A 22,024-nucleotide genomic window follows, 5' to 3' on the forward strand; every position below is an offset into this window, starting at 1 on the left:
CCTAGATTAATCACTTAGCCTTTAATGCTAACCACCTGATGGTTGTTATATGTTCTGCGTCTAGTTTTAAAATAATGAAAACTGAAGCTTGCGCTGACCATATGCACACATTTTGAAGACAGACCTGAAATGTGACTTTGGATAAGTTTATTAACCTCAGTTTTATAAATCTATACACACACACATTCACACAGATATAAAGTGCCTAGCCCATCACAGCAGAGCTCTCCACAGCTCAGTGGTTGTACCAATAAGACATCAGGGATTCTTCAGAAGCTAGCCTTCAGACCTCTCATTGTGTTTTGAGATCATTATCAATTTGGATTTAAAAAACAAGGGCCCTGTAAAACCCCTTAAGTCTTCCTCATCTCAGGTTTTAGGGATGCTAACTGATAAAAATTAGGGGTTCACAAGGTCACTGCCCCTAGAAGCAGGCACTGGAAAGAAACAGGCAGCTCTTCTTTATCCCAAGCAGAACCTCTGTCAACTTGCCCATTGATGGGTTCCATTTACCTGGGCTTGGAACCCCAAAGGGGAAGAACCACCTTTACTGGAGAAACAGTCCAAAGCCTGGGGTGGAGCAACTCTTCACTGTGCTTGCACCTGGGCTGGGGCAGGATCCTGAACCTCTCGGGGGCATAGCTCGCGGAAAGTGGTCGGCTTGTTGGTGAAGGGGTGCCACTGGCCCTGGATGCTAGGGTTGTCGGTGTGGAAGGGCTTGCGGATGCGGATCACGTCCAAACCCGACTGGTTGGCCAGCTTCTGCACCAGCGTCGAGATCTCCTCGACCGACTTGCAGTGGATGCTCTCCTCGCGCACAGACCCGTTAACTAGCAGAAGAGGAGTGAGAGTGGGTGTGAGTGGGCGGAAGCTGGCCGGTGCGACCAGGAGAGAGGGAGGCTAGCGGGCCGAGCCCCCGATCCCGCCCTCCAGCCGGAGCCCGGCCCCACTCACGGTATTCGGCCACTACTCTGGGCACGCAGCACGGACGCGAGTTCACATATATTACGACCCCTGGGTTCCGTCGGGCGAAGTCGATCACCTCCCGCTCCACGAACTCCCTAAAAGACCCGGTAGAGTGAGCAATATGACCCCTGACTGGGGGCGACCTACCCGGGGAGTCGTTGCCACCCCTACCCCGACCCCCACCCCCACCCCGACCCGCGCCCGCGCACTTCCCTTGGCTCACCTGGCGCCGCGAGACGAGGCGCCGTCGCGGCTGACGCTGAAGCTCAGACGCTGTAGCTGCTGCACGTAGCGACCCAGTCCGTTGTGCAGAACACTGGCCAAGAAGCGGCTCGGAGTCCCGCGCGCAGTCATAGCTACAGCTTGGAGGCCGCGGAGCCTAAGCGGCGAGGGGGGGGGCGGGACTAAACCTCGAGACTTCCGCTTCCGGGACGACAGCTCCCGGAGTTTTGCTTCCGAGGTCAAGGCGAGCAGCGTGTGCTGGAGACTCACGTTGCGGGCTAAGTGGGAGAGACAAGAGTGGTAACCCGGGGCCGGGGACCGGCGCGGCGGAGCTCGGAGTAGTAGAGCGGAGTGAAGACACGGGGGAGGATAGAAACAGGCATTCCTTTGGGCCCGAGGATTGGCGGGAGTCGTGCTGGGTGCTCTCGCTGTGTTGAGGTCCCAGTGAGGGGAAGGAGCAGGGGAAGAGGGTCTCTAGTCGGGGTCCAGGGCAAAGGGACTACAAAAAGGATGCAGGTGGCTATAGAAATGAGGACGACGAGGAGATGCTGTGGAGGGGCAGTAGAGGTGAGAAGATGATGCAGAGAAACTGTATCAGTGAGGAACTGTGTAGAGGGTCATAGAGGTGAGGTGGTGGAGAGAAACTGTAACGGACCATAGAAGTGAGGGAGCCGTTGTAGAAGGACGTGGACGTGAAAGGGTCGTGTAGATGGGCATATGTGTTAAGCAGCAGGGTAGAGGGGTTGAAGAGGAGAAATTCATGGAGAGAAAGAAGGCACCTAGAGTGAGCTCTGCAGAGTGCTGCGTGGGTTATCCATAGAGTCTGGTCTAGTGAAGGCACGCTAACCAGGCACCTAAGGCATTTCAAGTAGTGACTTCCTACATTTGGCTAAGAATGTGGGCCCGCCTCAGAGGTGGGTACCCCCTCCGTATCTTGCTACCCCTGCGTGGGGAGTGGATGGGTCGGAGGGGCCTGCCCCGAAACTTGGCCCCAGGCCCTCCTCGCAGAAGATACGGGAAGGAGACTCTCCAAGCCTTGGAGATGCCAGTGTTGCCTGTAACTGCAACCGAAATCCGCCAGTATTTGCGGGGGCATGGGATCCCCTTCCAGGATGGCCACAGTTGCCTGCGGACACCGAGCCCCTTTGCAGAGTCTTCGCAGCTCAAAGACCAGACTGGTGTTACCACTTCCTTCAGCCTCTTCATTGACAAGACCACAGGCCGCTTTCTCTGCATGACCAGCCTAGCAGAGGGGAGCTGGGAGGACTTCCAGGCCAGCGTGGAGGGGCGAGGGGATGGGGCCAAGGAGGGTCTTCTGCTTAGTAAGGCTCCAGAATTTGAGGACAGCGAGGAGGTCCGGAGGATCTGGAACCGAGCAGTACCTCTCTGGGAGCTGCCTGATCAGGAAGAGGTTCAGCTGGCTGATACAATGTTTGGCCTTACCAAGGTTACAGATGACACACTCAAGCGTTTCAGTGTGCGATATCTGCGACCTGCTCGCAGTCTTGTCTTCCCTTGGTTCTCCCCTGGGGGCTCAGGATTACGAGGTCTGAAGCTACTAGAGGCTAAATGCCAGGGGGATGGAGTGAGCTATGAGGAAACCACTATTCCCCGACCCAGTGCCTACCACAATCTGTTTGGATTACCACTGATTACTCGTAGAGATGCTGAGGTGGTACTGACCAGTCGTGAGCTTGACAGCCTGGCCTTGAACCAGTCCACGGGGCTGCCTACCCTTACTCTACCCCGAGGAACGACCTGTTTACCCCCTTCCTTACTCCCTTACCTGGAACAGTTCCGGCGGATTGTATTCTGGTTGGGGGATGACCTTCGGTCCTGGGAAGCGGCCAAGTTGTTTGCACGAAAACTGAACCCCAAACGATGCTTCTTGGTGCGGCCAGGAGACCAGCAGCCCCGTCCCCTGGAGGCCCTGAACAGAGGCTTCAATCTTTCTCGTATTCTTCGTACCGCCCTGCCTGCCTGGCACAAGTCCATCGTGTCTTTCCGGCAGCTTCGGGAGGAGGTGCTAGGAGAACTGTCAAATGTGGAGCAAGTAGCTGGCCTCCGCTGGAGCCGCTTCCCAGACCTCAATCGTATCTTGAAGGGACATCGAAAGGGTGAACTGACGGTCTTCACAGGTAACCCTTTGAGAAATCACTACTTAGAGTAAAGGGGCAGAAGATCAGGTGACAAAAGCAAGTGGGTTTGGGCCATGACAGTGTTGAAAAGAAGGTTTGCCCCCTCCCCACAATTTTAAAGCCCTGACCTATGTCTTGGTTTCAAGGGTAGGACTTCCTCCCTCACCCAGGTCTGTTCCACCCCACTGCAGGGCCAACAGGCAGTGGAAAGACGACATTCATCAGTGAGTATGCCCTGGATTTGTGTTCCCAGGGGGTGAACACACTGTGGGGTAGCTTCGAGATCAGTAATGTGAGACTAGCCCGGGTCATGCTTACACAGTTTGCCGAGGGGCGGCTGGAAGATCAATTGGACAAATACGATCACTGGGCTGACCGCTTTGAGGACCTGCCCCTCTATTTCATGACTTTCCATGGACAGCAGAGCATCAGGTGAGACTCTCAGACTCCAGCCACCTTGCTTTCCCAGACATATCCCAGCACTCAGGAACCTTTGGTTCCTTTTCCAGCTCCAGTAGGAACTCCCCCATCTCCTTAGGTTTGGAGTTTTTCAAAGAATGAGGGCAGGGCTGGGCACAGTGGCTCATGCCTGTAATCCCAGCACTTTGGGAGGATCACTTCAGCGCAGGAATTTGAGACCAACCTGGGCCATATAGGGAGACCCCCCTCTCTATAAAAAAATTTTTAAAAATTAGGCTGGGAGGCTGGGCGCGGTGGCTCAAGCCTGTAATCCCAGCACTTTGGGAGGCCGAGACGGGTGGATCACAAGGTCAGGAGATCGAGACCATCCTGGCTAACATGGTGAGACCCCGTCTCTACTTAAAATACAAAAAACTAGCCGGGCGAGGTGGTGGGCGCCTGTAGTCCCAGCTACTCGGGAGGCTGAGGCAGGAGAATGGCGTAAACCCGGGAGGCGGAGCTTGCAGTGAGCTGAGATCCGGCCACTGCACTCCAGCCTGGGCGACAGAGCGAGACTCTGTCTCAAAAATAAATAAATAAATAAATAAAAATAAAAATAAAAATTAGGCTGGGCATGGTGGTGGCATATGCCTGTGGTCCCAGCTACTCAGAAGGCTAAAAAGTAAGAGGCTCACTTGAGCCTAGTAAGTTGGGGCTGCAGTGAGCTGTGATCACACCACTGCACTCCAGCCTGGGCTACAGAGCAAGACCCTGTCTCAAATAATAATAATAATAGAAGGGCAGAGGAGGCAGCCAAGAGAGTTTTCAGGATGCTAGTTCCTCTGCCTGGGGTGGTCTAGAGACAACTTGTCAAATTCCTTGCCTTTCCTCTTCCCAGGACTGTAATAGATACAATGCAACATGCAGTCTACATCTATGACATTTGTCATGTGGTCATCGACAACCTGCAGTTCATGATGGGTCACGAGCAGCTGTCCACAGACAGGTGACATCTTCTCTTGTCTAGCTTGAGCCCGCTTGGACATACAACACATACTTCTCAGGCAGCTGGCCTCTAGGCACACACGCTGTGCTCTCTTATTTTCTGAGATATGTGCAGGCACGTACCACCCCCATGTGTATCATATGGAGGTGTGGGGTATGGCAGCAGGATGTATGGACAGGGATCTGAGTGTGAGTCCTTGGGTAGAGGGAGGTAGAGTGGATTGTGGTATTTTGTGGGGAGATGTGAATGAATCAAGAGTATGTGTATGTTCTTGTCCTTCTGTGTCTAATAAGCTCTTTGTGTTGTTGGGATGGGGGTAGGATCGCAGCTCAAGACTACATCGTCGGGGTCTTTCGGAAGTTTGCGACAGACAATAACTGCCATGTGACGCTGGTCATTCACCCCCGGAAAGAGGATGATGACAAGGAACTACAGACAGCATCCATTTTTGGCTCAGCCAAAGTGAGTGGCCTTTAGAGGAGCTCAAGCTTTGGAAAGTAGAGTGGGTAGGTGTGACCAGGGACAGCCCTTATTCAGCCTTAATCATCTTGACTGTCCATCTGGAACAGGCAGGAGGCAATGTCTCTGGGGCCATGACATGAGGAATATGTGTGCTGGAAATACAGACGCTCATAGTTGGTTCTTTCCTTTCCTTGCCCTCCAGGAGCTCACATCCTCTCCTGTGGGAAACAGTAACACAGTGATTGCAATTCAGTATGATAAGAGCTATGATAGGCAGCATAAGTATTTGGAGAGCAAAGAGAAAAGGTGTCTGAGTCAGCCTGGGACATCTGGGAGACTTCCCAGAGAAGGTGACAACAAAGGTTGGGTTGAGGTTTGGTAGACAATGAGTATTAGATGATCAGGTAAATGGGAGGGCCTTCTGGGCATCAGGACCAGCCCAATCCTGAAGCTTCTAGTGAATGCCTATTACATACGAGGCCTGGGCTGGGCACAGGGAATTCAGAGCAAGGAGCACAAATCATGTGCCATGATGGAACAAACATGGAGCTGGGAAAGAGAGTAATGTAGAAGTGGAAAAATGGCAGGGTACAGTGGCTCACGTCTGTAATCCCAACACTTTGGAAGGCTGAGGCAGGAGGATTGCTGGGGCCCAGGAGTTTGGCAATCTGAGCAATGTAGTGAGACCCTGTCTCTACAAAAATATTTGAAAATTGGCCGGGCGTGGTAAGCTCAAGCCTGTAATCCCAGCACTTTGGGAGGCCGAGACGGGCGGATCACTAGGTCAGGAGATCGAGACCATCCTGGCTAACACGGTGAAACCCCGTCTCTACTAAAAAATACAAAAAACTAGCCGGGCGAGGTGGCGGGCGCCTGTAGTCCCAGCTACTCAGGAGGCTGAGACAGGAGAATGGCCCGAACCCGGGAGGCAGAGCTTGCAGTGAGCTGAGATCCGGCCACTGCACTCCAGCCTGGGCGACAGAGCGAGACTCCGTCTCAAAAAAAAAAAAAAAAAATTTGAAAATTGGCCAGGCGCAGTGGCCAACGCTTGTAATCCCAGCACTTTGGGAGGCCAAGGTGGGTGGATCACCAGGTCAGGAGATTAAGACCATCCTGGCTAACACGGTGAAACCCCTTCTCTACTAAAAATACAAAAAAAAAAAATTAGCCAGGTGTGGTGGCGGGCACCTGTAGTCCCAGCTACTTGGGAGGCTGAGGCAGGAGAATGGCATGAACCCAGGAGGCGGAGCTTGCAGTGAGAGGAGATCGCACCACTGCACTCCATCCTGGGTGACAGAGTGAGACTCCATCTCAAAATACACACACACACACACGTGTGTGTGTGTGTGTGTGTGTGTGTGTGTGTGTGTATATTTGAAAATTAGCTGGGCATGGTAGCATGCACCTGTGGTCCCAGCTACTCAGGAGGCTGAGGTGGGTGGATTGCTTGAGCCTGGGAGGTTGAGGCTGCGGTAAGCTGTGTTCACGCCACTGCACTCCACTCCAACCTGGGCAGCAGAGTGAGACCTTGTCTTTTTTTTTTCTTTTTTTTTGAGATGGAGTCTCACTCTGTCGCCTAGGCTGGAGTGCAGTGGCACAATCTCGGCTCACTGCAAGCTCCGGTTTCAAGCAAGTCTACTGCGTCAGCCTCCCAAGTAGCTGAGACTACTGGCACGTGCCACCACGCCCGGCTAATTTTTTGTATTTTTTAGTAGAGATGGAGTTTCACCGTGTTAGCCAGGATGGTCTTGATCTCCTGACCTTGTGATCTGCCCACCTCTGCCTCCCAAAGTGCTGGGATTACAGGCGTGAGCCACTGCGCCTGGCTGAGACTCTGTCTTTAAAAAAAAAAAAAAAAAAAAAAAGAAAAAAGAATGGTCTCCTTCATGAGATGTGACATTTAGACCGAGACCTAAATGAGAAGAAGCTGAGGCTGAGTTGGGTGGCCCGCTGTGGAGAAGGAGTGGGAACAGCACGGGCAGCGTCTGAAACAGCAGCAAGCTTGTCAGGGAAGTGAAAGATTTGAGTGGCCCCAGCATTGTGGTCAGTAGTTCAAAGAGCTTTGGTCATGGGGGGAAGTACTTTTCCCTTTCCCTCTCCCATTCTTTTTTTTTTTTTTTTTGAGACGGAGTCTCACTCTGTTGCCCAGGCTAGAGTGCAGTGTCACAATCTTGGCTCCCTGCAACCTCCGCCTCCTGGATTCAAGTGATTCTTCTGCCTCAGCCTCCCGAGTAGCTGGGACTACAGGCGTGCGCCACCACACCCGGCTAATTTTTTGTATTTTTAGTAGAGATGGGGTTTCACCGTGTTAGCCAGGATGGTCTCGATCTCCTGAAATCGTGATCTGCCCACCTCGGCCTCCCAAAGTGTTGGGATTACAGGCGTGAGCCACTGTGACCAGCCCCTCTCCCCATTGTTAATCACTTCTCCCTGCCCTGTCAGCCTTCCTTTCTGCTTTGCTCATGTTTTCTTACTCCTGCTTTCCTCCTTCTGCCCCTCTGTTCCCCAGGCAAGCCAGGAAGCAGACAATGTTCTGATCCTGCAGGACAGGAAGCTGGTAACTGGACCAGGGAAACGGTATCTGCAGGTGTCCAAGAACCGCTTTGATGGAGATGTAGGTGTCTTCCCACTTGAGTTCAACAAGAACTCCCTCACCTTCTCCATTCCACCAAAGAACAAGGCCCGGCTCAAGAAGATCAAGGATGACACTGGATCGGTGGCCAAAAAGCCCTCTTCTGGCAAAAAGGGGGCTACGCCACAGAACTCTGAGATTTGCTCAGGCCAGGTCCCCACTCCCAAACAGCCAGACACCTCCAAGCGTTCAAAGTGAAGGCCGTGCAGAGCTGCTCACTGAAATGAGCCTGATAGGACAGGCTGGAGCATAAAACTCTGAGGGCTCCTCTATCCTGTGGTCCTGAGCTGTGTGCCCTTCTCAGTCTGAGGGGCCTAACCTAGAGCTGGTTTCTATAGTGAGAAAATTCAATGTAGCAGACTACTGAGAAACTACTGTGCTTCTCAGGCTTTCTTTGAGGTCCTGTATATACAGCACTGAAAAGAGAGAAAGGTCTCTGCCCCCATGCATTCTGGTGGAAGAGACAAGCAAGCAATGAACAAATAAGCAGAAAACCTAGTTTTAGTTAGTGAAGAATGCTGTAAAGAAAATATAAATGCGATAGATAGACTGCTGGCAGGCTAGTGTAGATAAGTGGTCTGAAAAGGTGACTAAGCCGAGGGCGTGTGAGCTGGGGCCTAAACAACTAGAAAGAGAGCGCCCTGTGAACATCCGGAGAAGGGGACCCAGGCAGAGAAAAGGAAATCCAAGCCCTGAGGTAGGAATGAGCAGGTCAGATTCAAGGCAGTAAGGTCAGGCCCCCTGAATCTTCAGGAGAGTCGGGGACTTCATGCAAAACTCCAGCCTAGGCTTTCAGAGTCAAAGGGCGATACAGTGGGTACCAAGCCCCTCTGCTCTCCACTTTGTAGAGCCTGGCATGAGGTGGCATGTACTAGAATTGGATCCTAGGTGCTTAGGCCTGCAACATCAGGGCCTCACGGGTGGGAGCTGCCTCGGGCTGGGTTGCTTGGCCATAGAGCCATGGGAGGAACCTGTCAGCCCGGAGTGCCTGCCACCTAGACACTGATGCTATTGTGTGCTGCCTCAAGACAGCTGGAATTAAGACATTTTGTAGAGCCTTTTCCAGTTTTACTAAAAAATTTTTCCATTGCCTTTGTTTCTGTGCTTTTTCTTATTCATCCACCAGGTGTCTCCCCAGTCCGTAGCTGTATTTCCCTCTGGGGATTGGGAATGGACGGGTCCCTCCCACCGTTTGCATCCTTTGAGCAGTGGGCTCCCAAGGAAGCAGGGACATTAAAGGGCCTTCACCCCCTACCTCCCCTTTACATCTCCTCTTGACCTAGGGAAGACAAAATGGTCTGTTCTCATAGCTAACTTCCCTGAGGATCTTGAGTGATTACTGGCACAGGTACTCAATCACTGGGCCACATGCCTAGGCCCTGCCTGACTGGCCATTCCTCTGTGATGTGAGCCACTCATCTCTCAAGTGGACTCAACATATTCTGTCCACCCCCCATCCTTCTCCCTCCTGTACCCTTTCCATGTTTCTCATATGTTGATATGTGCCAGAACTCCTGGGGACTTGTGAAAAATGCAGAACCCAGGGCCCATTCTCCCCCCATCCTCCACCACATACGGTTCTCATTCTGGAGATCTGACGAGGGCTACAGTAATCCTCATTTTTAACAAACCCTGGAGGAGACTGTAAAATAGGTGATCCAGAGGGACTGTCAAAAGTGTTCCTAAATGATGACACCTCATCTCTTGTCCTCTGATATCCAAAAGTCCTAGTTTCCCTTTGGATTTCCCTAAAAGAGTCGTGAGAATGCAAGATGTTCTGAGGGGGCTGGGGAGAATCCTTTTGTAAGGGTTGGGGGAAGGTTTCCTGCTCCCTTTGGATGCAGAGCTGCTTTGTCAGGCTGTTCCTTTCAACTTATAAAGGGGCTTCTGGGACTGGTGGAGGGGTCTGTGGTCTCTGCAGTGTGAGAACTCTGGCCACAAATGTCTCCTGAAACATCCAGAGCAAGGCTGCTGGAAAGCTGCTCTCTGTGAGGAAGAACCTGGGGGGTGGGGAGAGCTCCTCCAGGGCCTCCCTTCTTGGGGGTCTCTCCCAGACTGGCTGGAGCCAGGCTTCCCTAATCCCGCAGTAATCATTCCCAGCCGTTGACTGGTCTAGGCTTCATCCAGAGTCTGTAACACTGAACAGCAGCCATGCCTTCCAGAGGCACAATACCAGATCAGTCCTACCTGTAAGGATGTGGGTTCCACGTTCCTGTCTCCCTAGAATGCCTGGTGGGTTCCCAGGAGATCCTTTAGGGGTTTCCAGTAGGGGACCTTTGTGAGGTCTCTGTGAACTGGGGATAGAGGGATACAGACTTGTCTGTTTGTCTTGCCCCACCCTTCTAGTAGACATCCCCACACAGCACAAACCAGAAGGATGAGGTGGAGGGGAAGCTAATACTCTCCCCAGCCCCACCCCCTGCACAAACACATTCTACTCCATACCTGCCTTAAACACCCACATCATGATCGGGCCCAGCCTGTTCAGATCCCTGGATTCTAGAAAGCAGTGGGGGGTCCCTAGGGCCTGTGCAGATTCCCTGGGATAGGACTGGTCTGCCTACACCCAACTGGATGTTAAGAATCTCCCTGACTCACAGGTTCAGTGGATTGGGAAGAAAAAAAAAAATTCAAAAACATTTCCCCGAGAACTCAGGAAAGGCCTGGCTAAGCCAGGTCCAGTTGGATCTACAGCCTTGTCCTCTAACTGATAGTGTATGTCACACTTGGCTATGAGGGGGCAGCTTTGGTCCTCCAGCAGCTTCCTCTCTGCTGTGGATGGGTTTAATAATAAACAGCTCGGCCGGGTGTGGTGGCTCACACCTGTAATCCCAGCACTTTTGGAGGCCGAGGTGGGTGGATCACGAGGTCAGGAGTTCGAGACCAGCCTGGCCAATATGGTGAAACCCCGTCTCTACTAAAAATACAAAAATTAGTGTATTTTGTATTTTTAGTGGCGTGGTGGCACATGCCTCTAGTCCCAGCTGCTCTGGAGGCTGAGGCAGGAGAATTACTTGAACCTTGGAAGCTGAAGTTGCAATGAGCCAAGATCGCGCCCGCTGCATTCCAGCCAGGGCGACACAGCGGGACTCCGTCTCAAAAAACAACAACTCACCGAGGTCTCCAGCAGCCCATATGGCCCAGATACCTAAAGACCTTCCCACATGCTGCCTTGAGTGCCATGGCGGGTGGGAGCCCCTGGGGCCTCCCTGCAATACAGGACAACTTCCTGTTTGTGCCTGTGGGTAGGATTTTATGAGTCTAAGAGAAGCCCAGTCATGCCCCGTGGGGGGTCAGAACCGGCAGGCCTGCTCACCTGGGCAGACACCTACTCTAGGGAGGGGGCTGTGCTGGTTCTGCTTGGGCAGCCCCACGCTGAGGTGTGTGCATGGTGGGGGCAGGTGGGAGCTGCTCTGGTGAAACTCGAGCCTCCTTTGTCTGATTCCCAGGGGTTTTCCCTATATTTGGGGATTGGGTCAAGAGTGGACCGGGTTGGGCTCCCAACGGAGCAGGGAGGGTGGCAGAGTCAAGTTCTATAGGGCAGCTTAGTTTAAGGCAGCCAGGTAGTCGAATTATCGGTCACGAGATGCTCGCCCCCTTCCCCACGTCAAAAACCAAATCCAGTAAACTGTGAAGGCGAAGGCCAGAGGGGCAGCCTCGGCCACCGTCGAGTCCCTGTGGGGCTGGGAACTGGGTAGGCTGTTGGTGGAGTGCGGGACAGACCCCTCCCCTCCCTGGGTGGGGGGCGCGGCCTGAGCCGCCCCGCCCCGCCCCACCAGGTCAGGCCAGGCGGGCGCCCGGAGCCGGGAGCCGGGAGCCCGGAGCCGGGAGCCGGGAGCCCGGAACCCGGAGCCCGGAGTTCGGAGCCCAGAGTTCGGAGCGGGCTAGGGAGGCGGCGTTGTCGCGGCAAGGAGGTGGGCGCGCTGGAGCAGGAGCGGGGCCAGAGCTGGAGCCGAGGCGCAGGTGGCGCTGGGTGAGTGGTGGGGCCGCGGAGGTGCAGGAACTCCTGCTTCCCGCACATCCCCGCTCCTGAACGAACTTTCCGCTTCTGGGGAAGCTAGGGGTGGAGTGAGGAGGGGGGTCCGCACTTGGTGGGTCGCCCGCGAAGAGTCCAAACAGGGAAGCGACACGAAAACGCACGCCGACGGGCCCCAAACACGCGTGCACAGACCCACGCCCGCACTTGGGACACGCGAACACACATGCAGTCGGAAAGGACGCGCCCAGTTTTCTACCCTTGCACTCCCAGGGACAGCGCCAATCAGCCCGCGCGGACCCACAGCGGGCAGGGCACTCTGCGGTCGCGCATTGGGTGCGGGAAAGGGGCAGCCCCGTGACCGCCGACGGGGGCGGGCCGGGTGGGACGCACCCAGAGGTTCCTGCTTCCTGGCCGCCCACAGGTGAAGACGAAGACGTAAACAGGCGCCGGGCACGTGACAGCTCCGCACACCAGTGGCCTGTGCCCCCAACCCCACCACGAGGCGCGTTTGCTTGGTTCCAGGCCGGACGGCGTTCCATTCTCCTCCTGGAGCCGGGATAAGCCCTCTCCCAGGAACCGGAGCACAGCGCCCCCTGGAGCCGGGGCGGAGCAGGAGGGCCGGGCTGCTGGGCAGGGCTGGGGTTAACCTGGGCTCCTGTACGTCCTTCCCCCAGCACATTCTTGGTATCTGCATCCCCGAAGGTTTCGGAGACAGGCCCTTGATGGCAGTGGACAGCTGCCCCCGCCTATTCCCGCCAGCCCAGAGAGCAGCTGCCTGAGCGCCTGCGGGTCCCCTTCCTACCCTCACCTCCACTCCTTGCCGGAGTAGGAGTCTCCTCCCCCGCAGAAAATGCATGAGTGTAAACGCCCCCTCAATACCAGAGTGGGCCTAGACCCCTAGAAAAAGGAGGACGAGCCCCTGCCCCCAGGGAATGAGGGAGTGGGCAGTAGCTCGATGCCTTCTTCCCGCCCCACCCCCTACCCCTACACACACGCTGAGCCCAGCTGCCGCCTGAGCTGGGCAGGCTGCCAGAAAGGGGAGGAGGTTCTCGGTGCCCCAGGAGGCAGGGATCAGGGCAAGGCCAGAGGAGGGGGCTCTGTTGGGGAGAGGGGCTCAGTCTGTTCTTGTGAGGCTGAGGGTCTGGGGTGAGTCTGAGGGTGGCTGGGCTGTGTTTCCCTTTCCAGGGAAAAAGAAAGAAAAACAACCCTGTCCATGGAGCTAAAAATAGAGCTGAGAGCCGGCCAGGGCTGTGGCCTGGAAGGGGGGGATGCTCCTTCCTGGGGCCCGGGCGAGCTCTGGCAGGCCTTGGCCCTGCGGGGGAGGGGGTGGTTAGGGGAGAAAGGCTGTCTTTGCCCAGGGATGCAGGCATCAGCTGACCTGACCGGGTCACCGAGACCCCTAGGGGAAAGGCTGTGCGGTAGAATATTTGCGAAGCATGGCTGTAAGAAGTTGTCTGTGTGAGTGACTGTGAATAGAGGCTGTCAATGCGTGAAAGATGGTTAGGAGACTAAGTGCATTTGAGACAGTGACTGGGTGCGAAGGACTGCGGATTGTTGTGGAAGCCTGTGCCCAACAGGCCTGTGACACCGTGTCTGTGTGTGAGTTGGACTGGAAGATTATGGAAAGAAGGAACGCGGACCCACGTGACAGCTGAGACTGCTTGTGGCTGCGTGGTGAGGCTGCATGTGGGAAAGGTCGCGTGGGTGTTAGGGAGACTGTATTGTGTGCGAGAAGGTGAGAATATTTGCGACCTTGAGAAAGTGGAATGTTGTCTGCCGTGCGGCTCCTGTAGGTTTGGGCTGTAGGCTTGGACCGGTTTGCCCCAGTGATTGTTGGGGAGCCAGGGGCCGCTTCTCTCCGAGAAATGACCTCTGTCTTAGCAAGCGGTCCCGAGGGGAGGCTGGGGAGCACGGGGCCGCGCCAGAGGCCGGCCTGGGTTCGCGGGGAAAAGGGCACCGTACCGGGGAGTGGGTCAGGGCCCGCGTGGTGGGGGGCGGCTGGGTGTGTTCTCCGAGGGGGCCGCCAGGTGGCGCCGCCTCTGCGAAGCCCAGGTTGCCGCCTCCAACCCGCCCCTGGTGAGGCAGGTGCGGACACAGCCTCGGCCTCCGACTCGCGCTAGGGCGCGGGGCCCCGGCACCGGAGAGTGGGGGACGGCCGGTCGTCGACCTCTCTCGCTTGGGACTCTGAGGCTGAGAGCGTGTCAAGGAAGCTTCGCTTGGAGAAGCGGAGGGGGAGGGGCGGCCGCCGCCGTGCCGTGGCCCTTTGTGCTGGAACAATGACCAGCTGCCGCTGGCCCCGGGGCCCCGGCTGGGGCGGAGGGTGACCACCGCCGCCGCCGCGTCGAGCCGAACCGAGCCGCCGGACACGCAGTCACAAGGCGTCGGAGGCAGGGCTCCCGACTGCCGCCGAGCAGCCCCTACGTGCGCCCCGGGCGATTCGCGTGACGCGGGTGCCTGCGCGTGTCCCTGCGCGTGTCCGCGTCCCGGGGCGGAGACGCCCCTCGGACCCTCCCCCGCGCGGCGCCGCCCACTCGCACTGGGCGGGGGCTGGCCAGGGCCGGGGGAGCCGCGGAGGCGGGGCCGGGCCGGGCGGCTCCGAGTGGCGGTACGCGGGCCGGGGCCGGAGCCGGAGCCGGGCGGCGCGCCTGTGGAGCGCTGGGGGCGGCCTAGGGCTGAGCATGGAGCAGCGCGGCGGAGGTGAGGGGGGGCCGGGTCTGGGAGGCGGCCTGGGGAGTCCCCAACTTCTGCGCGGTGGAGTCCAGCCGGGAGACAGCGTTCTCCAGACGCCCCCACTTTGTGGAAGGGGGCCTGGGTTCTGGAGGATGGATCGGGGGCTCCCGGCTTCCCGCCGCCGAATGGGAACTCGTGATCGCAGACTTGACCCCGCTTGACTGGTCCTTGGAGTTTGGGTGGCAGGGAGACTTTCCCCAACTCCAGATCCTTCGCCGGCCCTGAACCAGCTCCAGCCCTCAGCTCCCCTCAGCCCGCTAAAAGGGGGGTGCTCCTGGGCCAGAGTGATTGCTCAGGGAGTGCTGGGGAGAATGAGGGGTTCCCATCTCCCACAGCCACAAACGCATTTCTCAAAATGGAGCCTCCACTTGCCCCTCCTTCTCTCCAAGAGCGGGAGCCGGGCTGGCTGGGCCTGGCTTTCCAGACTCCTGGCTCTGGCTCCCTGGGCGTGTGGCTCTCAGGGCCCAGCTCTGTGGCACTTTGGACTTAGGGGCCCTCGGCTCCGTGGGGTTGGGGGCCCTGGCTCACTGGGTACGCCTGACTGTCTCCTTGTCGGCCTGACCCTCGGGCTTCTCCAAGTCTTTGTCTCTTTTGGGTCCCTGTCTTTCTCTGAGCCTGTCTCCTTCCTTCCGTTTTCACTTTCTCCGTGCTCGCTGAAGTGGGGAAATGCAACAGAGGTGCCAGCCCTTGGCCCCCTAAGAAGTCCTTTCCCCACTGTTCACTCCACGCCCTGGAGTGGGCCCAGAGAGGGGAGGGGAAGGGTTTTTCTATCTGCTCTGCTGGGCGCTGGGATGTGTGGGGTGGTCTGAGCCCCCACCCTGCAGAGGGGCCTGTGATCGCTCCCTGCGCCCGGCCTACCCCTCCCCCAGCTCCCCGCAGCTCCTGCCCCAGCCTGGACACCTCTTCCTGGTTCGCAGTATCTTTTGACTTGGGTGGGAAGGAAGGCGGTGGATTTAATGGAGTGCATGCGAGAAAGAAGGGGAACAGATCAGGCAAAGGAGTTAGATAATGTCCCACCTCTCCCCACATGGCAGAGAGGGAAGGAAACAGGCTCCCCCCACCAATGGGCCCTCAATCCACCCAGGCTCCCACCACTCTCATACCTGCGTGCCCACGTTCACAGGTTCCTCTGCACACCCTGGTGCACTCACCTTCCTAGTCGCACACATACATAGGAGATCACACATAAACTCATGAACTTACTGACAAAGCTGTCCAGGCACCATCTCTCCCACACACCACAAACTCACTTGTTAGATCTGCATTTATAACTTTCACAGGCTTTCTAATGACCCCTTACCCACATACTCTTGTAAGATATACACATGTGAATTCACACATGAACTCATGTATGTGAATGTACTGATACATCAAACATGTGTAGACTCACATTCACGATGCTTTCACGCACATTTTCATATACACGTGTTCATTTCCACGCTCCTGTGCATGTAGTCACACAACAAATAACTAAATGCACACATTCCTACTCCCAGTGCAATTCTCTGTCCAGTTCTTGGCCCTGCTCTGCATGATGACTTCAGCAGATGCCTAAGTCCTGGTCATCAGCGGCCTCGGGACTGGGACTAGGGAGGGGGTTCCGGGTGGAGGCTTGCAGCTGCTTCCAGGAAGGAGCAGGGCCTGGGGAGGTGGAGCCATCTTGCCTGGGTTCTGTGGAAGTGAGGTTTTGGAGCAGCCACTAGAGGTGAAGGCGGGACTTCTACCTTCCTCCCCTCGGGGTTAGTCTGGGGACCTTCTGAAGCTGTAGGGTTTCAGAGAGGTTGGCAATGGGGTAGAGCCTGTGGAGGTTCCTTTAGGCCTCACTGATTGGGTGTGCAGAGGCTAGGAGTTGTCATGGAAAATGTATGAGCCTGCATCTACCTCTGGGAGGCAGGAGACCCCAAAGGACACCTGTGGACTCCCTAAGAGTGGTGGTTTTCTTATTTAGCCGGATCCACAGAGGCAGTTTAGCTGCCTCACTGGGAGAAACTGAGGCCCAGCAGAGGGAGGCAGGGCACTGACTGACTTTGGCTCTTCGTTCCCTAATTACCATCTGAGGTGCTGATTGCACCCCTGAGGTACCTCAGCCCAAACTGCCCACCTGACTTAGAGGACCAGGGACCTGTGCTTCAAGCTGGTAGAGAAGGCCCCTCCCTCACCTGAGTCCTGGCCTCTGTGGGATGCAGGATTGGGCTTAGGCCTGGGTCTTTGCTGACAAGTGGCTCTGCAGTAATCACCCACGCCTCCCATCCCTCTCAGCATCTCTGCTGAGTGGATTCAATCCTCAGCCCTGTTCAGACCAGCATTGGACAGTGTGGTCTGGGGCCCAGGGGGAATTGAGGTTCATTCCAGCACTTGAAGGGGGAGTCTCGGTGGGGATCAAGGCTTGTTACTGATGTCAAGGAGGTGTTTGGTCAGGATCAGTGGGTCAGGAGGGGTCTCTAGGTGGAGGGACTCTGACACCACTGCCCTGCTTACAGGTCACCTGCAAGGCCGCTGGCCAGGCCTGAGCCTTTGCCACCATGGCCATTGTGCAGACTCTGCCAGTGCCACTGGAGCCTGCTCCTGAAGCTGCCACTGCCCCACAAGCTCCAGCCATGGGCAGTGTGAGCAGCCTTATCTCAGGCCGGCCCTGTCCTGGGGGTCCAGCTCCTCCCCGCCACCACGGCCCTCCTGGGCCCACCTTCTTCCGCCAGCAGGATGGCCTGCTGCGGGGTGGCTATGAGGCACAGGAGCCGCTGTGCCCAGCTGTGCCTCCTAGGAAGGCTGTCCCTGTCACCAGCTTCACCTACATCAATGAGGACTTCCGGACAGAGTCACCCCCTAGCCCAAGCAGTGATGTTGAGGATGCCCGAGAGCAGCGGGCACACAATGCCCACCTCCGCGGCCCACCACCGAAGCTCATCCCTGTCTCTGGAAAGCTGGAGAAGGTGAGGACCAGCTCTTCCTTGTGGGCCTGGGTAGAACGGGAGTCCCCCTTGGAAAACTGGAATTTAGAAGCTTATATAGAGGAAAGAGTGTGGGCTCCAGATTCACCAGACCTGGGTCCTAATCCCAGCTCTCTCTCATTCTGCATGTGTGACCTCAGGGAAGTCACTTAACTTGAGCCTCAGTTTCTAGAACTGACGTGAAGGTCAAATAATGTATAGCATAGTGCCTAGCATGTGGCATGTATACAGTTGTTAAGTGCTAGTTGCTTATGTTCTGGTTATTTCTGCACCAGTTATATGTTTGGCTTTGGTCAAGGCCTTTAACCTTGCTGAGCCTCCATTTCCTCATCTGTAATATGAGAATAGTGATCATATTTAGATAATGGGGATAAACCTTTCAGATTGCTTGACACAAAGCTGACACTGGTGGCCACCTCCACCAGTGGCCGCAATTGTTACGAATATATGGGCATTGGGGACCCCAGATGGGAGGGCAGGGAGTGTCATAAGGGTTCTGCAAGATTGGGCAGCTCATCTCCACTGTCACATGGCACCTCATTTCAGAACATGGAGAAGATCCTGATCCGCCCAACAGCCTTCAAGCCAGTGCTGCCCAAACCTCGAGGGGCTCCGTCCCTGCCTAGCTTCATGGGTCCTCGGGCCACCGGGCTGTCTGGGAGCCAGGGCAGCCTGACACAGCTGTTTGGGGGCCCTGCCTCCTCCTCCTCTTCTTCCTCCTCCTCTTCAGCTGCTGACAAACCCCTGGCATTTAGTGGCTGGGCCAGTGGCTGCCCATCAGGGACGCTATCCGACTCTGGCCGAAACTCACTGTCCAGCCTGCCCACCTACAGCACCGGAGGTGCCGAGCCAACCACCAGCTCCCCAGGCGGGCACCTGCCTTCCCATGGCTCTGGGCGAGGGGCACTGCCTGGGCCAGCCCGAGGGGTCCCTACTGGGCCCTCCCACTCAGACAGTGGCCGGTCCTCCTCCAGCAAGAGCACAGGCTCCCTGGGGGGCCGTGTGGCTGCCGGGCTTTTGGGCAGTGGTACCCGGGCCTCCCCTGACAGCAGCTCCTGTGGGGAGCGCTCACCACCACCCCCGCCTCCACCTCCTTCCGACGAGGCCCTGCTGCACTGTGTCCTGGAAGGAAAGCTCCGAGAGCGGGAGGCAGAGCTTCAGCAGCTGCGGGACAGTCTGGACGAGAATGAGGCTACCATGTGCCAGGTGTGGTCAGAGGCAATGATGGGGAAGGGGCATGGCAGGACATCCCAAGGCCTGGGGAATGAAAGGGGCATTTCCATTTTAGCAGGGAAGAGGGGTTGGGTAGTTGTAGTTGTGACCCCCCTGCCCTCCCCACCAGTTGTCTGGTTTAATTTGTGGAATAGCCAGACGTGGTGGCTCACATCTGTAATCCCAGCACTTTGGGAGGCCGAGGTGGGCGGATTGCTTGAGCTCGGGAGTTTGAGACCAGCCTGGGCAACATGGGGAAACCCCATCTCTCCTAAAAATAAATTAGCTGAGTGTGGTGGCATGTACCTGTAGTCCCAGCTATTTGGGAGGCTGAGGTAGGAGGATCACTTGAGCCCAGGAGGAGGAGGTTACAGTGAGCTGACATTTTGCCATTGCACTCTAGCCTTGGGTAACAGAGCAAGACTGTATCTCAAAACAAGAAACAAAAAACAAAACTTGTGGGGTGGAAAGGAGTCAGAGTGCATGGATTCAAACCTCCCACTGCTAAATACCAGTTTTTGGACTTGAGCAAGTTGCTTAACTTTATTCAGCCTCTATTTCTTCATCTATAACAGGGATATTTCTAGCTTCATAGGATTGTTATGAGGATTAAATAAGGCAAAAGGTGTAAAGTGCTTAGACTAATGCCTGGTATCTAGGAAATGCTATACATAAATGCTTGCTTTTTTTTTTTTTTTGAATTTTTAGTAGAGACGGGGTTCCCACCATGTTGGCCAAGCTGGTTTCGAACCCCTAGCCTCAAGTGAGGCACCCGCCTCGGCCTCCCAAACTGCTGGGATTACAGGCCTGAGCCACTGCACCCGGCCAAGTGCTTTTTTTTTTTTTTTGAGACAGGGTCTCATTCTCTCACCCAGGCTAGAGTGCAGTGGCGCGATTTCGGCTCCTTGTAGCCTCAACCTCCTGGACTCAAGCAGTCCTCCCACCCCAGCCTCCCAAGTAGCTGAAACTACAGGCACACGCCACCACACCAAGCTAATTTTTGTTCTTTGGAGAGGCAAGGTTTTGCTGTGTTGCCTAGGCTGGTCTCAAACTCCGGAGCTTAAGTGATCCACCCACCTCGGCTTCCCAAGATGCTGGGATTACAGGCGTGAGGCACCGAGCCCGGTCTGCTTGCTCTTGTGTTTGTTTCTATGATCATTATAAAAGCAGTTAGTATTGTTGCAATTACTATTGTTGTTTGATGGAATACACCCTTCCTGAGCCCTCAGAAGTGGGCCGCCAGGCAGACACTGAGTGGGGAGTTGGGAAAACTGCCCAGGAGCTGGGTCTGTCTTCTCGCCTGCAGGCATACGAGGAGCGGCAGCGGCACTGGCAGCGAGAGCGCGAGGCCCTGCGAGAGGACTGTGCAGCCCAGGCACAGCGGGCACAGCGGGCCCAACAGCTGCTGCAGCTGCAGGTGTTCCAGCTGCAGCAGGAGAAGCGGCAATTGCAGGATGACTTTGCACAGCTGCTGCAGGAGCGTGAACAGCTGGAGCGGCGCTGCGCCACCTTGGAGCGGGAGCAGCGGGAGCTCGGGCCAAGGCTTGAGGAGACCAAGTGGGAGGTGGGCCAGACCAGGAGGGGCAGGGAGCAGGGTCACACAGGGAGAAACCCTGGAAAAAGGGGCCCAGCCGCACCCTCCCTCAGCCTGCCACCCCCAGAGGTCCTCCCCTTCCTCACCTCCGTGAGATGAAGTTCTCCTCTGTTCCTTTCTGGGAGGAGGGTCTCCTTGTTGGCCTTGTCTAGTGGCACAAAGCCACGCTCCAGCCAGTAGTAAGAATGTGGTGTTTGTGGTGTGGAGGCACTCTTCTAAGCATGTTACATGGGACAGATCATTTCATCCTTATAACAACACTGAGGGGGCTACCACTAGTCTCCCCATTTTAGAGATGAGTAAACTGAGGCCCAGAAAGACTGGAGTGCCAAATCTGAACCCAGGCAGTCTGGCTCCAATATCTGAGCTCTTAACCAAGTCACTGTAGTACCTCTCCAGTAGACACCTGGGTACTGCCCTCCATTGCCCCCACTCCTGCAGCACCTGCCAGCACCCAGTCCCCAGGGCTCGGTGGTACTTCCACAGTGTCTCGTGATGCTTTGAAGACACCAACTTTGAAGCAAAAAAATCTATGTCTGCTTTCCACTTAAGCCACATCTTCACTCTATGACCTTGGACATGTCACTAGACTTGCCTCAGTGTCTCCATCTATAAAATGGGGATAAAGATGGACTCTCCTCCCGAATGCCCAGCATGATGCACAGGGCCTGTCCCCCCAGGAGAACCTGTCTCACCATCCTTCCCCACTGCCTCCCACCCCCAGGTGTGCCAGAAATCAGGCGAGATCTCCCTGCTGAAGCAGCAGCTGAAGGAGTCTCAGGCAGAGCTGGTGCAGAAGGGCAGCGAGCTGGTGGCCCTGCGGGTGGCACTGCGGGAGGCCCGTGCTACCCTGCGGGTCAGTGAGGGCCGTGCGCGGGGTCTACAGGAGGCCGCCCGAGCTCGGGAGCTGGAGCTGGAAGCCTGTTCCCAGGAGCTGCAGCGACACCGCCAGGAAGCCGAGCGGCTGCGGGAGAAAGCTGGGCAGTTGGATGCTGAGGCGGCTGGACTCCGGGAGCCCGCTGTGCCACCTGCCACCGCTGACCCATTCCTCCTGGCAGAGAGTGATGAGGCCAAAGTGCAGCGGGCAGCAGCCGGGGTTGGGGGCAGCTTGCGGGCCCAGGTGGAGCGATTGCGGGTGGAGCTGCAGCGGGAGCGGCGGCGGGGTGAGGAGCAGCGGGACAGCTTTGAAGGGGAGCGGCTGGCCTGGCAGGCAGAGAAGGAGCAGGTGATCCGCTACCAGAAGCAGCTGCAGCACAACTACATCCAGATGTACCGGCGCAACCGGCAGCTAGAGCAGGAGCTGCAGCAGCTCAGCCTGGAGCTGGAGGCCCGGGAGCTTGCGGAGCTGGGCCTGGCTGAGCAGGCCCCCTGCATCTGCCTGGAGGAGATCACTGCTACTGAGATCTAGGGCCCTCGGCACCCAGCTCTGCAGGGAGCTCTCCCAGAGGGGCAGCAGCTGCAGATCCACTTAGGCCCCAGGGCCCACGGATGACCCCAAAAGCTGAGGGCCCCAAAGCCACTTGTCTCCTAGGATCCAGGCCTCTGGGATTCTGCCAGGAACTTGGGATGGTCCTTTGACTTGGAGGAGCAAGATCAGACCGCTCGAAGGTCCCCGTGTTCACTGTCACCCAGAGGCTCCTGTCACTACCCACTTCATTCCCCACCGCTGCCAGTGCCACTGCCAACCCTGTTCACAGGCGCTTCCAGCCCACTCCAGCCAGGGGAGCTGGGAGGAA

The 22,024-nt window shown here is 56.5% G+C and overlaps 3 protein-coding genes and 1 long non-coding RNA gene across 18 annotated transcripts; 2 read left to right on the forward strand and 2 right to left on the reverse strand.

The window, feature by feature from the left end:
* Nucleotides 1-132: 132 nt before the first annotated feature.
* MRPL43 (mitochondrial ribosomal protein L43) lies at nt 133-1,357 on the reverse strand. The gene is made up of 4 exons (XM_077947366.1): nt 1,190-1,357; nt 955-1,061; nt 604-830; nt 133-437 (listed from the first exon to the last, which is right to left on the reverse strand). Exons 1-4 carry the CDS (start codon nt 1,318-1,320, stop codon nt 408-410), a joined length of 495 nt encoding a protein of 164 aa, XP_077803492.1. The 5' UTR covers nt 1,321-1,357; the 3' UTR covers nt 133-407.
* A 53-nt stretch (nt 1,358-1,410) lies between these two features.
* On the forward strand, nt 1,411-8,916 carry TWNK (twinkle mtDNA helicase). 4 transcript variants are annotated; one of them, NM_001194441.2, is given in 5 exon segments: nt 1,411-3,326; nt 3,518-3,758; nt 4,624-4,731; nt 5,052-5,193; nt 7,703-8,916. In NM_001194441.2, coding segments are annotated over 5 exon segments (2,055 nt in total). In that variant the 5' UTR covers nt 1,411-2,083; the 3' UTR covers nt 8,024-8,916.
* On the reverse strand, nt 4,688-12,379 carry LOC144331270 (uncharacterized). The gene is made up of 3 exons (XR_013398308.1): nt 12,195-12,379; nt 10,013-10,119; nt 4,688-5,411 (listed from the first exon to the last, which is right to left on the reverse strand). It is a non-coding gene; the product is annotated as an uncharacterized LOC144331270 (long non-coding RNA).
* Nucleotides 11,556-21,951, forward strand: LZTS2 (leucine zipper tumor suppressor 2). Of its 12 annotated transcripts, XM_077947333.1 has the most exons (7): nt 11,603-11,798; nt 12,226-12,461; nt 16,483-16,612; nt 17,015-17,464; nt 18,029-18,688; nt 20,001-20,258; nt 21,013-21,895. In XM_077947333.1, exons 4-7 carry the CDS (start codon nt 17,057-17,059, stop codon nt 21,694-21,696), a joined length of 2,010 nt encoding a protein of 669 aa, XP_077803459.1. In that variant the 5' UTR covers nt 11,603-11,798; nt 12,226-12,461; nt 16,483-16,612; nt 17,015-17,056; the 3' UTR covers nt 21,697-21,895. The 12 variants fall into 12 exon arrangements, with proteins under 12 accessions (XP_001109817.2, XP_028682617.2, XP_028682614.2 ...); XM_028826781.2 differs by lacking the exon at nt 16,483-16,612 and having other exon boundaries at nt 11,585-11,798; XM_077947338.1 differs by lacking the exon at nt 16,483-16,612 and having other exon boundaries at nt 11,604-11,798; nt 12,226-12,306.
* The last annotated feature ends 73 nt before the right edge of the window (nt 21,952-22,024 follow it).

The sequence above is a fragment of the Macaca mulatta genome, chromosome 9 (assembly GCF_049350105.2).
Source record: "Macaca mulatta isolate MMU2019108-1 chromosome 9, T2T-MMU8v2.0, whole genome shotgun sequence".
Lineage (NCBI taxonomy): Eukaryota > Metazoa > Chordata > Mammalia > Primates > Cercopithecidae > Macaca > Macaca mulatta.